A 12,287-nucleotide genomic window follows, 5' to 3' on the forward strand; every position below is an offset into this window, starting at 1 on the left:
GCATGCAGATCATGTTCTCATGGCTCATCACATTGGGCCTGAGGCCACCATTAGGGATACAGTCTGATGCACCTTGCAAGCTCATGGAAGGTCTAACTTGATCCCCCCAAAATATTCACAATTCACTCAACATTCAAGGAAAACAAAAATATCAGTCATAGACATCAACAACCAAAGTGACACAATTAACAAAAATTTCTTGCTAAATAATCCTTTTTTTTCTTTTTAACAAACACCAGTTGTTGTATTTATTTGTATTTTTGGTTTTGTTCTTACTGCAGCTGTAGATCATTTGGACCACCTATCATTCTAATAATGAATGGCTACTAATAGCTTGCAGATATAGTGGTTTGGCATATTCTTGGGCAGTGATCGCCGCCTCAGGGTCAATCAATACTGTCAGGGATGACTGGCCTTCGTATCATTCTGATCCAGTGAGAGAGAGAGAGAGAGAGAGATGTGGGTTTGATGGCATTCACATGCTTTGATCTGTAATGCTCAGTAGTTGGTACCACTACATTTAATGAGTTACTTTTCGTGTTTGTCTTACAGGCATCTTCACGCAAGGGGAAGATATGAAGTTGAGCATTGGGATGCAGTTGCAAGAGGCAGTGTTCCTTTTAGGGGATTGGTGGGTGATCCTCATTTGTCTGCGCCACCTCCTTTCTGGAATGGTGATGAAGGGATTGGTGGGAACAGGTCTATGGAGAAGTGAGCTCATCCCAACCATCTTAGGTTTTCCATTTACCCAACTGTTTATTGTGTTATGTTCTGAGTTGCTTTCCTTTGAAATGCAACATTCCGTGTTCGATGCTTTTAGATCTTGCTGTTGCCCATCATGTTTTGTTGTAGCAATAGCATTTCAGTAGCATCAAAATGACGACGGCCTAGCAATAACACACTTACGATTTTGTATTGCTGATGTGCTTACAACGTGTTTGATCTTTTGACTGTATTAGTTGATGTGAAGCATCTGGTTAATTAATGAATACTTTTCCATTAAAAGAGTACCTCAAGCACTCTATTTTTGTTTTTTTTGTAGTTATTTTGAGACACGACATCTGGACATATTGCCAGTAGGCATATAGATGCAAATTCTGCTATTGTTAAAATATGGTATGTGAATGCACAGAAATTATTTTGGATACAATATTTGGAAAAATATTGAATTGTATGAATCGATACATGCGTATGATTGTTTGGCTTGTATAGTATACTTTTTAACACTCACTCATCTGCGGAAAGGTTAATTACACAGGAGAAGAGGGAGACAAATGTATGAACTAATAATCCTGTTCAAAGTCATATGGTCTATCCATGATTCTTGGGAAGTAGTGGTGTTACCCATAATTCCTGGCAACTCGGTCTTGGTGATTTTAGTCTGAACAATGAAAATAGTTTCAGGTGATGATGGTCTAGAAAATTGCAAGAGCTTAGGTTAGCTTGTTGTTGATGTTTAGGAGGAGCAGAATTACTCCTTGCAACTGTAATGCCTCTCATAATCTTATCTGCTGTTGCGACCTCTGAAATTTGCTGCAGATTTAAATTATTCTTATTCATGTCTGTTCATAAGAGAGAGAGAGAGAGAGAGAGAGAGAGAGAGAGAGAGAGAGAGTTGTGGAGCATTTTTTTTGTCTCAAATATGATGTAAGATGCCTTTTGAAAAGCTCCAAAGGAAGAGAAGTGGGAAATCAAAAGAGTTTGTGGTAGTAATGGGTTTTTTGGTCAGTTTCGTGACCTTTTCTGCAGGTCTTTATGTAGTTTGGGATCATGAACAGAACTTGCGGATCTATCATTGCTAGATTATTAAATTAGTTATTTGTTTTACAAAACACAGCCATGAAGAAAAAGAGACCCATGAATATACTAGACTTGGGAGATACTTCAGTGGGCAAATGATGCCATGATTCTGAAACAAGACCTTAAAATGTTTACTTTTGTTCTTCTGTATGCTGTTTAGTGCAGAAAGGCTCCCATGAGAGTAGAGTTCATACCGGAGACTTGAAGAGGGTAGAAAAGTTTGACTCAGCATGAGTTACTCAAATATCTTATCAGATTTAAAAAAGGTCTTCCTACTAGAAATGAATCAAAGAACTCTATATTAGGATGCCTTTCGAGGAAAGATTGCTTGGGAGAGAATTGAAATGGAACCTAAATTTCAAAAGCATCTAACATCATCATCATGATCCAAGGACTCTCTCTCATTATTTCTACGACCTCTAGGGAAGAGAGAACAAGAATTATTAGGTAGAAATTCATTAATTTCTAAACTTCATAATTATCTAGAAGACCGTCCTATTATTACTTGTGCTTCTCCTAATGTTTATTGATCATTTAAATATTTCATATTTTATGACATCAAAAATGCACATTCTGGTAGGCGATGAAGTCAACGTTTGTTTTTGAATGAAAAAAAACTTTGTTGAAGTATTCAAAGTTTCTAGATTATTTGAATTGTATACAATTGCTTGTGGTATTGTTAAGAGCCTCATAAACTTGGCAACTGAATGAATCTGTCTGGAACTTATTTAATCTTAAGTCTTAGCAACTTTTATTGGATAAATTCTTAGGTCAATAGCTTTCCTATTGACCACCTGAATCTCAATCTCAATCTTAGTAATCCATGGAGCTAAGCAAAGCAGCAAGTCTCGAGTGACTCATCAGTCTCAATGCATTCTTAAGGCTTTGAGTTCTGATCCATGGGAAAAAGGTATGGGTAATCTCGACTGAAAATTTTCCTTTGATTGGGTGACTGCAATATTTTGGTGATCTATCTCATTAATTGAATTCTCTTATTTTCTGCTGCTCTCAATAACTTACAAGTGGTCAGTTGGATCTACATCTGGGCATTCCAACATGTGTCTAGCCTTTATTTTGATCATTTGCTTGCAATGAACTACCTGACAAGTCAAAGTATTTAATTTTCCCTTTCGCCATTACATTTTGGCATGCTTTTTATTGGAATACAAAAGATGGAAGAGAAGAATATTATATTTATGATGAATTATTCTTTATTAAAAATGATAAGTCTCGCTGAATGCTGAATCCTGAATCCTAAACCCGATCTCCATCCTGACCATAAATTTCTCCAATGTCAAAGCTGCAGGAAGGGATAAAAATAAATTTTGGAATAAGTCAGCTCCAGTATAAAACAGTAAATGATGTAACAAGAACTTCAGATGATGAAAGTACACAAGCCAGATTATATTCAAAATACTGTCATGCTTAGGTCATATGAAACCTGTTTTCTTGTGTAGCTGAAACTTTGTGTCTTAACAAAAAGCATGCTGTTGAGAATTTAATGTTTAGCAAAATTAGCAAGATCTTAATATTCAAGGACAACCAAACAATGTAAAAACGATGGTACTGATATGCTAAACTGCAATCAATAAAGGCCTAAGAAATTATGTATATAAAATTATAAATCTCCAAGTTGAAAATTTTCTATTACCATGGCAAGGCAGCATCATACAAGTAGTCCTCTTCATTGTAGTAGCTATTCATATGTTGTTGGAAGAGGCAAGACTGCGGAGCATCCCCTTCACTATGCAACCAATATGGCAAATTAAAAACCTCATCAAACATATGAAACCCCTCGTCAGCTACTTCTTCGCTCTCACATAGGTCACCCTCCATGTTTTTGAGGAACATACTCCACCATGCTGATGTCATCAAATTCATCATGTCATTCCACTCCATGTTATGTTGTTCTCCGATCGAACGGATCTCTGCGATCTCATCATCATCCATCCTTGGATGCAATGATGCTGAGGTTGGGTCCAATGCAACCCCAGAGGCCTGACAGTATGCCTTAGAGATAAATGGTACTTTGGTGTTTGACATGATACTGGTAAGATAATTTGAACAAGACGGAGTTGGTAGTGATGATGGCTGGATGGGTGATTTCATGTCGAGGTTGTTGCAAAACAAATTGTCATTGTTGTTGAAGTTTTGAAAGTTGAGATTTAAGCCTAATGATTGGTCAGGGAAAGGGATGTTGAGGTTATCGGAGACAGACAGTGGTGTAATTGGTGGATAAATCCAAGAGAAATAAGAATAAGCAAGGGGTGACAAATTGGTGCTCTCAGCATAGTTAGGAAAGGTGTTGTTAGGTGGATACCTTCTAGAGTTGCTCCTACAATCATTCAGCTCCTGCTTTAGATCTTGTAACACTGCTGGGGATAGTTCCAGGGTTGGAGAAGGTGGTTGATTTTTCTGTTGTCGCTCATGTTGCTGCAGTTGTTCTTGCTCTTCTGCTTGTTTCATGGTAGCTCGATGAAGTCTAAGTGCAGTTACAATCTCTCTCCGAGCCTCTGCCATATTAAGTAATCTTTCTTGATAAGGCTTACTCGTATGGAGTCTTCTTCTCACTTGTTTCTTCGGTAGCAAAGGTTTCATTGGACGTGGTGATTGTTGTTGTTGAGTTTCACCAAGACTTTCGCTATCATTAGCAGAGTGTTGGGAAAATTTACCTGCACTTGCTCCATCTCTAGACTTTGATTTCATGGGATCTTTGTTTGTTGAAGACCTTAACTGCTTGACAAGACTACGGATGTAGGCACCAGAGAGTTGAGGATGTTGTAAAATGGGCTCTTCCACCACCATGATCCTGTTGCTATGCTTGGAATTGGAGTTCCTTCCCATCTCTCTCACTCTCTCCAGGATTCTTAAAATGTAAGGAGTGTGGGTCACATCTGTAGGTCTCGGCTCTGCTAAGGTGAAACTAGCGAACCATCATGGCACTTTCCTGGGTCAGAGGCGTACAGTACAGAGCAGGTTACATGTCCTGATGTATTGCTATAAATAATAGAAATCATTCTAGGATTTCTTATACTTTTCCATGTTTGATGAGGTTAAGAATCCTTGTTTTGGTCTCTTTGGTATTGGTAGTGAGAGTGCGATCATTAGCTTTTTGAAAGTTCTTAGCAGCTGACCCACATAAGAAAATAGTGAAGTTTATATCAATTAGAACAGGTGCACTTAGTTTTTATGATTGCTTAATGTAACAACCGCTGTTTCTATGATGGCAGCCATTTTGTATTTGTACCTATACACATATAAATATGTATACAAAGATAACTATGTATACAAAGCAGAAATAAGCTAATGACTGCTATATGAAAAGCATAATGGCCATTAGTTTATTCTCATTGTCGATCAAAGCAAAAAAATCATATATGTTTAAACTCAAATGACAGTTGTGCATGGTTCTATTTGAACTTACAGTACATGTTATCATTGTGATAGTCCTTATTATGAGTTAGTTTCCATGATTATTTTACATTGATCAGTCAGTTCATGGAGAGAAAATTTAAATGATGTCATTTTTTCTTACAACTTTCTTTGTTCTTACCAACTTTATGGGCCGCCATGCTTCATTGTGAAAAATGGGAAATTCATGGAAAATTGATATATATATATATATATATATATATATATATATATATATTTGTCATTTTCCTTGTATAGATCAAAAAGAGGAATTCTTTCATTTTGCTGGTGATACCATAAATTGTTTGGCATATGATATGGGTGCAGTAAGTCTCTTATAAATTCATGTAGGATTCATATGTGGCATCATCTATTGAAATATATTTAGTGTCACTACAGGCATTAACTCAATTGTGTGATGTTAGGTTACCTGATTGAGATCGGCCTTGTCAACAAAACATGAGCCAAAAAGGTGGTCCCTTGTCATAAGTTTGACAACCAATGCACACTGGAATACCACAACATGTGAACCATCAAGCAAATGAATGGTTGTAATTGTTAGGCATTTAAGGCAACACTAACACACTTGAGTCTTTTGTCTCCCTTGGTATGGGTGGGTGGTCCTACATTTGCTGCTGTTGTGGTCCCAAGTGTTGGCCCCACGTGCCTCCGAATCAGTCAGAAGGTATCAGTCAGAAGGTGGCACATGGCAACATGCAAGAGGGCAAGGTGAAGGTGCTGTTTTGGCAGCTTCAAGCATAGCCTAACTCAAACCAGCCATTCAATTCCCTTTTACCCCCCATCTTAGCTTCTCATTCATTGGGTGCATGCATGGCTTCTATGCCTTTAAATTCTCATTAAGCACAGGCTTCTCTTACTACTTGCCCATAAGAGTCTGGTCCCCTTGCATACTAGGGATGGTGGTGGGGTTGAGGTTGGACCAAGCCATCATAACACACTTTGTCACCACAATCTGATGATTTTAGGCATAACTATGGTCTAATTGCTAGCTTCTAGAGGCTTTGGTAGACCAAAAAATATATCCATCATGATCGAGGACTATTTGATCTTTCTATAGCCTGGGGTTTTGGGAAGTTGTGTTGATGGAAACAACAAAAAATATATATTATAGTAGATTTAAATCCTATCAACTTTTATCCTATATAACCAAGAGCTTGATTGCTTGCGCAGATGCATGACATGATTCATGATCATTTGAAGGAGGAGATCAGGTACCAAGGAGGGTGTGAATTGAGTTTGCAGGTAGCTAGATTCTTTGGCCTCATCGAATGGTCTTTCCTTTGGTGCCGAAAGTAGAGGAGGACCACTATTTTGGTTGTTGAGGCATGTGCACAGATGATCATGGTCGTATTCTGTCACATGTGTGATAATAGAATACACAGACAAAAGAAGACAGAATTGTTCACCCTACAAATGAATCGATAGCCTCCAGAAGATAATATGTTGTTCCAAGTACCATCTAAAGGAGATTGAATGCAGAGAAACTTAGAAAAATGCAAAATCATAATGAATCATTTTACAGATATGATATGTTGATTAGACTTAGTATGGAAGAGACAATAAAAAAATTCATAAACCAGGGGTATATTTATGGAAACTTACTAGGTTGAATATTGGTGAAATCCCATAAGACAGGTTCATAACAAAAAAAAAAGTTGACATAAGCATCTTACTTGTAACAGTCTAGATTTGCTAGAGAAACAGGTACGTTAATATACGTGATTCGTCTGAGGTTGATGGAAATTAGTCTTTTGATTAGCAAGAGAAAGGATACATTGAAGGTCACATGCAACAACTTGACTTCGACAGAAAAGAAAACCTTGGAACAATTTGGCTAACCACGAGCTTGTGTGTTTGATATTTCTTGCTATCATGTCCATTTTCATTATCTTGAGAGTTTTGCCACTCTATGCTTTGTGTCTCTGATTACTTTGATTCTTCTTTTTCTGTATATATTGTAGAAAAGTGAATAAGTTGTGAGACATACAATCATTGTTCAGACACTTATCAAAAGCATTGAACTTATCCTGTTGAGTTTCCACATGAATTTTGCATGTTCCTAATACCATTTAAACTTTCAGGTTTTATATGCTTCATTCACCGTGGTAGCTGCAGCTGCAGTGATCAATGTGCATGTAAGTTTTTGAGACACAGGTTTAACAAGTTCTTTCATAGAAATACGATGGCAAAAGAGTACTACTCCTTACGCAGTAAGTTTCCATGTGAAAATTATACATGCTCCTCACTGAATTAGATTAGAATGCTCCCAATTGGTAACTTAATTTCATTATCTTGGTTTGTTCCCCAAAAACTTTGTGTATTAAGAAAATATAGCATCATGAAATTAAAGAATTTATACTTGAAGATTTTTATATTTGCCTCTGCAAGTTTTTTAGCTTATACTCCTTGACAGGGAATGTGTTTTTTACTTGTAATTTTTGTATCATCTAATGGTTATTGTAGATATCTGATGTTGAAAGGTTTGCCTCCACTCCAATATGTTGAGTTAAAGATCTGGCATCCACAAGTTCTCGAACGAATCTCAAAGGAGTCGATCAAGTCTCCTGCGTGCATCTCGAAGCAGGATCCAAGTCCGAATGAACATGCTATGGAGGTATTCAACTCGGCCGGGACTCCCTTCTCCGATCATGGCTGCTGTTTCATTGCGTTGTTGTGCTCCTTTCTCCGGTGCTGAATTGTTGCGGCCTTTCCTTACTCCGCAGGCCTTATTTCACTGAAGCAAAAAGCACAGACTCTTTCGTTGAAGGATGACGAAGACTGATCCGGTAAGTTTTCCTCGCTAACATGTGTTTCTTGTTTGACTCGAAGTTATTGGACTCGTCTTCAATATTTGGAGACCATGCATGGATCTGAGCAGAGCCCATCGAGCTTCCGCACGAGTTTTCCTCTCCAAGAGGTGCGAGACCTTAATGATCATGATTGCACATCTGATACCCCCCCATTCAGGGTTGACCGACCCGGAAAACATTAAAGGGGTGATGTGGATCGGCTGTGATTTAGGCTCTCGCAGGTCTGTTGCGGTGGGGGCCCGTGCATATGGGCCCTTGAGAGACCACGTAGAATGGTCTATGTAAAAAATAATATATTAATAAGATAATTGTACAATACGTACAATAAATAATAATTTATTTAAATAAATATATCTTTAGTCGGTCAAAAATTTTGAACTGAAATCCCACGGGTGGGATTTCAGTTACTTCCAAAAGTAAGTTTTCAATAATAGTTCTTTTTTTATTTTTATGTGATGACTACAAGCATAATAAAAAAATATATAAGAAGCCAACGAAATCAGAGGTATACATCTATATATATAAAAAGACAACAAAAGAATGGTTGTTGTCTATATTATTTTTTTATATACATGTATATGAAAAGACAACGAAGTCTTTTACTCGGGGAAATCGAAGGTAGCAATACAGTTATATCTAGCCGTGGATTTTGATCAAAGATGAGAATCATAAAATTAACGGCTGGAGAATGCTCACTCGCTCTATGTGGCGTCATGCCCTGTCAGTGCGGTGGTTGGAATCGACGCATGATTCCATGTGGGACCCGCTTGTGGAACGGTTGCCTTCTCTCACAACAAGGCGTTAGTTGGGTGGTCAGCTTAATCCACGACAAGCGGTAAGTTAACCTCGAATGTCCAGATGACCTGGCCGAGTGGGAGCGCCACCGACGTCTGAGGTTCTGGTCACCTCGTGTGAGAGTAAGACGAACAGAATTTTCGGTGATTTGCTGCCGCTCTCGGACTTTTGGGCTGTACTTTACCTGACGCATGGGCGGTAATCGCACGGGTGAACACGTGACTCCGTATGCCCTTTATATGCCGGTGCGGAGGCGCTTTGGCGGGAATCGGAGCTTTTCTTGGAGTCTTCCACATGAGTTCTGGTATTTAGCAAGGGAAGCGATTAGGAGGCGGTGGCACTATTGTCACGACCTTAGCTGGTTTTGCCTAAGGCGTGCGGCACCCTCGCGCGTCCGTCCGCAAAGGTCAGCCTCCCCGAAGCCTCCCATTGTCCCTTAGGACCAACAAAAGAGAGAACGGGTTAAAGAGAACGCCTCAATCGGGATCCACAAGCAAACATGTCCGAAAAACACTTCATAGACAATGCAAATCACAAACAGACTTTACAAGCTCTGAACAGTGGCACAACAAAGGGTAAATTGGTCCATTACAGACCGAAAAGTTCTCGAACGTGTCCACATGACATAACCTTTATTTACAAGCCTAAAGAAGCCACCAACCCAACTAACATGGGACTATTTAGCCTTCGGTTGCCCCTCTACCTGCTGTACAAGGCATGAACATGCCAAAAGACAACGGACAGACATAAGCATTACATCCAACATCTTGTTTAGAAGTTTGTCCGTTACATTCTCCCCCACTTATCCTTTCGACGTCCTCGTCGAAGCCTTTGTGAACACTGCAACTCTTCGCCTTTGCTGAGTCTTCAATCTTCCGCTCCAGCTGCAATGCGCCTCCTGGCTCCCAGCTGCTCTCCGCTGCTATTTCTGAGTAGTCGAACCTTTGATCCGCCATGCTGCTTCAACTCGCCAATGACTCTGACTCTAGTGTGGGGTTGGCTGAGTTGTATTGATCCTCGTTGATTCTTGCGGATCCACCAAATGAAGGAAAAGACCATCCTTAGTGCGCCAGTCTCTCAAAATTTCCACATGCTGCTTGAACTAGGTGGATGCTTGTTGGAGCTTTAACGAGCATCGCCTCGCAAACTTCTGAAGTTTTGGGTCCTTCCTCCACAAAATCTGCTCATTGACTCTTCTTTCACTTAGTTGTCACATCCAAGTAGGTTCGCATCACTTCCGCTTTCGATTGGCATTTCGTTGGGAAATGAGGCGGACAATCTACTCTCAGTAGCACTGATCACCGTTGGTGAGGATTTGACAACTATTGTCTTCCATTATCTTCGAAGGGTCTTTGAACTTGTGCAGCGCTCCTCTGCTGGATAGATAAGAGAATTGGGGTACTCGGTTTCGCCCATTCTCTTAAGAGTTGAGAAGGCAAAAGTTACTTGACTTCGCCCGCCTCCTCGAGGTTGTACTTCATGCATCGAGCTGGTTACTGGCCTTCGCCTGCTCTTTGCTCACACTTCTGAAGCACTTGAAGTGTTTGCACTCCTTGCGTTGAGTTAGTTACTGTGATTCACCTTCTCAATGCCATTGAACTTCTGGAATGCAGGAAGTTTTCACCCCCAACTTGGAGTAATTCTCTGATAGGTGAGGTCGCCTCTGGGATTGTACCGTCTTCTCCATCAACCCTACCGCCTACTCCACTGAGTAGCAAAGGTACAGCACCACGTATTGCCTGCTTCGTTCCTTGGTCGTGCACTCTTGCATGACCCGAAGTCCTTCACTTACGGCTATCTTGATGAGAAACTTATTGACACCGGTCTTACGAAGTTTCTTGGCCTCTGCCCTTCAGCCTTGTCTCGGTACTTGGAGATTGCCTCTGCATGCTCCACCTCCTCGGCCCCTTTCACGACCAAGCGCTCTCCCTCCGTGAGAGCAAGGGATCAATGACTTGCACGGAAGTCCCGCCTCTGCGGTACCATGGCGCTGCCATGCCCATGGCCCTACTATCCGTCGCCTCGCCTCTGTATCCCTTTCCTTCACAATCAGTAGAGATGTCTCCGTGGCACTCCTCTGAGTCCACCTCCATTCTAACTGATGCTTGATTTTGGGTAGCTAAGTCCCTCTGGACTCGTCGTCGCTTCCTTGCCCCTTTCGACCCCCTGCTTCAACACCACTGTGTTCTTCCAAGCAGTCCGTTTGGTCGATGGAAAGACAGACTGCAACTCCCATGCATGGCCTCTGCCATCACATTGTAGGGTTTGCCCCGATTCTGTTCTCCTTAGCTTCCTTGGTAGCAACGTTCGCTTACTCGACCTTGTCCTCTGACTTGTCGGGCTCCCTTAAGCGAATATGAGCTCTGGAGCAGTCCAACTCTCCAGCTGCTTCGATCATACCTCTGCATGATCAAGTCCCTCTCATGGGACTCACTGGTCCTTGCATTCGAACTTTTCCCTTGGTGGAACCCAGCCCCCATATGCTGATGACCAAGGTTTTCATCCGATGCAAAATTCGGTGCACGCCCGGAAGACCCGCCTCTGCGGTACCATGGCCTTCACTCCTTGAATCCATAGCCCTTCTTGCCGTCGTGTTGTTCACCAAAGCGGAGCTCCCAGTAGCTCCCGATCATACCTCCATATGATCTAGTCCCTCCCGGGACTATGTCGTGTGTGTCGCATTGCCACGAACTGTTCCACCACGATCCGCTGCACCATGTCGCCTCCTGGTGACATCTCCATTGCATTATGATCCTTGTGGAATAAACTCGAATTGTGAACCCTCCATGTGTGGCCTATGCCAATACATCGCAGGGTCTCCTCCACCTTCGATTTTGTTCGCTCCTTTGGCAATCGACCTTCATCCACCCACTCTTGGGTCACACCTAGATGAAGCACCGCTCTAGGACAGTCCGTCGCCTAGTAGCTCCCGAAGTCCACCGACTTCACTGTAATTTGTGCACCATTGTCTGGATCCTGGGCCTCTGCCCCTACCAGCACAATCTCCGCTGCGCACTGCTTCCTTCATGGCAACTTGAATGGCAACACTGTGGCATATTCTTCAAGAGTACCCGCCTCTGCGTCCTCTTGCCCCGTGCTAAGGCCTTTTGAACTCAATTTCGCCTCCGCAAATTGAGTCGCCTTAGTTCCTCCATCAAATGCTCCTCCGAGATAAGGTGCATGTGCCCCGAAGCTCCCTTCGTCTTTGGCACCATGCAAGATGAGTCCGCTCTGTCAAAATGAAGGACCCATGGAACAGCATGATTCTACTCCTGCCTCTGCAAGAGTTCATGTCCTTGACCTCTGTCTAGGGAAAGCACTGTGCCTCTGCTCCATGTTCCAACTTCTATGCTGGCTCCCTTCATGCGGCTTGGGTACTTCGCCAAGTTATACCCAAGTTGCTCCGCTCCTCGTTTTTGCATTGAGTCGATGGTGGCCCTCGCGCCCACC

General features: G+C 41.5%; 2 protein-coding genes across 2 annotated transcripts; one reads left to right on the forward strand and one right to left on the reverse strand.

Moving 5' to 3' along the window:
* The first annotated feature begins 308 nt into the window (after positions 1–308).
* On the forward strand, positions 309–9,679 carry LOC135586112 (uncharacterized). Its single transcript, XM_065139629.1, has 6 exons — positions 309–459; positions 553–735; positions 2,618–2,710; positions 7,314–7,367; positions 7,713–7,846; positions 7,956–9,679. Exons 2-6 carry the CDS (start codon positions 576–578, stop codon positions 7,968–7,970), a joined length of 456 nt encoding a protein of 151 aa, XP_064995701.1. The 5' UTR covers positions 309–459; positions 553–575; the 3' UTR covers positions 7,971–9,679.
* On the reverse strand, positions 2,902–6,002 carry LOC103976826 (uncharacterized). Its single transcript, XM_009392152.3, has 2 exons — positions 3,452–6,002; positions 2,902–3,100 (listed from the first exon to the last, which is right to left on the reverse strand). The coding sequence occupies exons 1-2, from the start codon at positions 4,642–4,644 to the stop codon at positions 3,055–3,057; spliced, it is 1,239 nt and encodes a 412-aa protein (XP_009390427.3). The 5' UTR covers positions 4,645–6,002; the 3' UTR covers positions 2,902–3,054.
* Positions 9,680–12,287: the final 2,608 nt, after the last annotated feature.

The sequence above is a fragment of the Musa acuminata genome, chromosome BXJ3-2, assembly GCF_036884655.1.
Source record: "Musa acuminata AAA Group cultivar baxijiao chromosome BXJ3-2, Cavendish_Baxijiao_AAA, whole genome shotgun sequence".
NCBI lineage: Eukaryota > Viridiplantae > Streptophyta > Magnoliopsida > Zingiberales > Musaceae > Musa > Musa acuminata.

What these genes read in the sequence shown, in the direction of transcription:
- LOC135586112 (XM_065139629.1), top strand. Translation starts at nt 576, where the DNA reads ATGAAGTTGAGCATTGGGATGCAGTTGCAAGAGGCAGTGTTCCTTTTA. An exon ending in GCTCATCCCAACCATCTTAG is followed by an intron (nt 736 to 2,617) that starts GTTTTCCATTTA and finishes TCTCAATCTTAG; the next exon opens with TAATCCATGGAGCTAAGCAA. An exon ending in TTCTGATCCATGGGAAAAAG is followed by an intron (nt 2,711 to 7,313) that starts GTATGGGTAATC and finishes TTAAACTTTCAG; the next exon opens with GTTTTATATGCTTCATTCAC.
- LOC103976826 (XM_009392152.3), bottom strand. Translation starts at nt 4,644, where the DNA reads ATGGGAAGGAACTCCAATTCCAAGCATAGCAACAGGATCATGGTGGTG. An exon ending in TATGATGCTGCCTTGCCATG is followed by an intron (nt 3,101 to 3,451) that starts GTAATAGAAAAT and finishes CCCTTCCTGCAG; the next exon opens with CTTTGACATTGGAGAAATTT.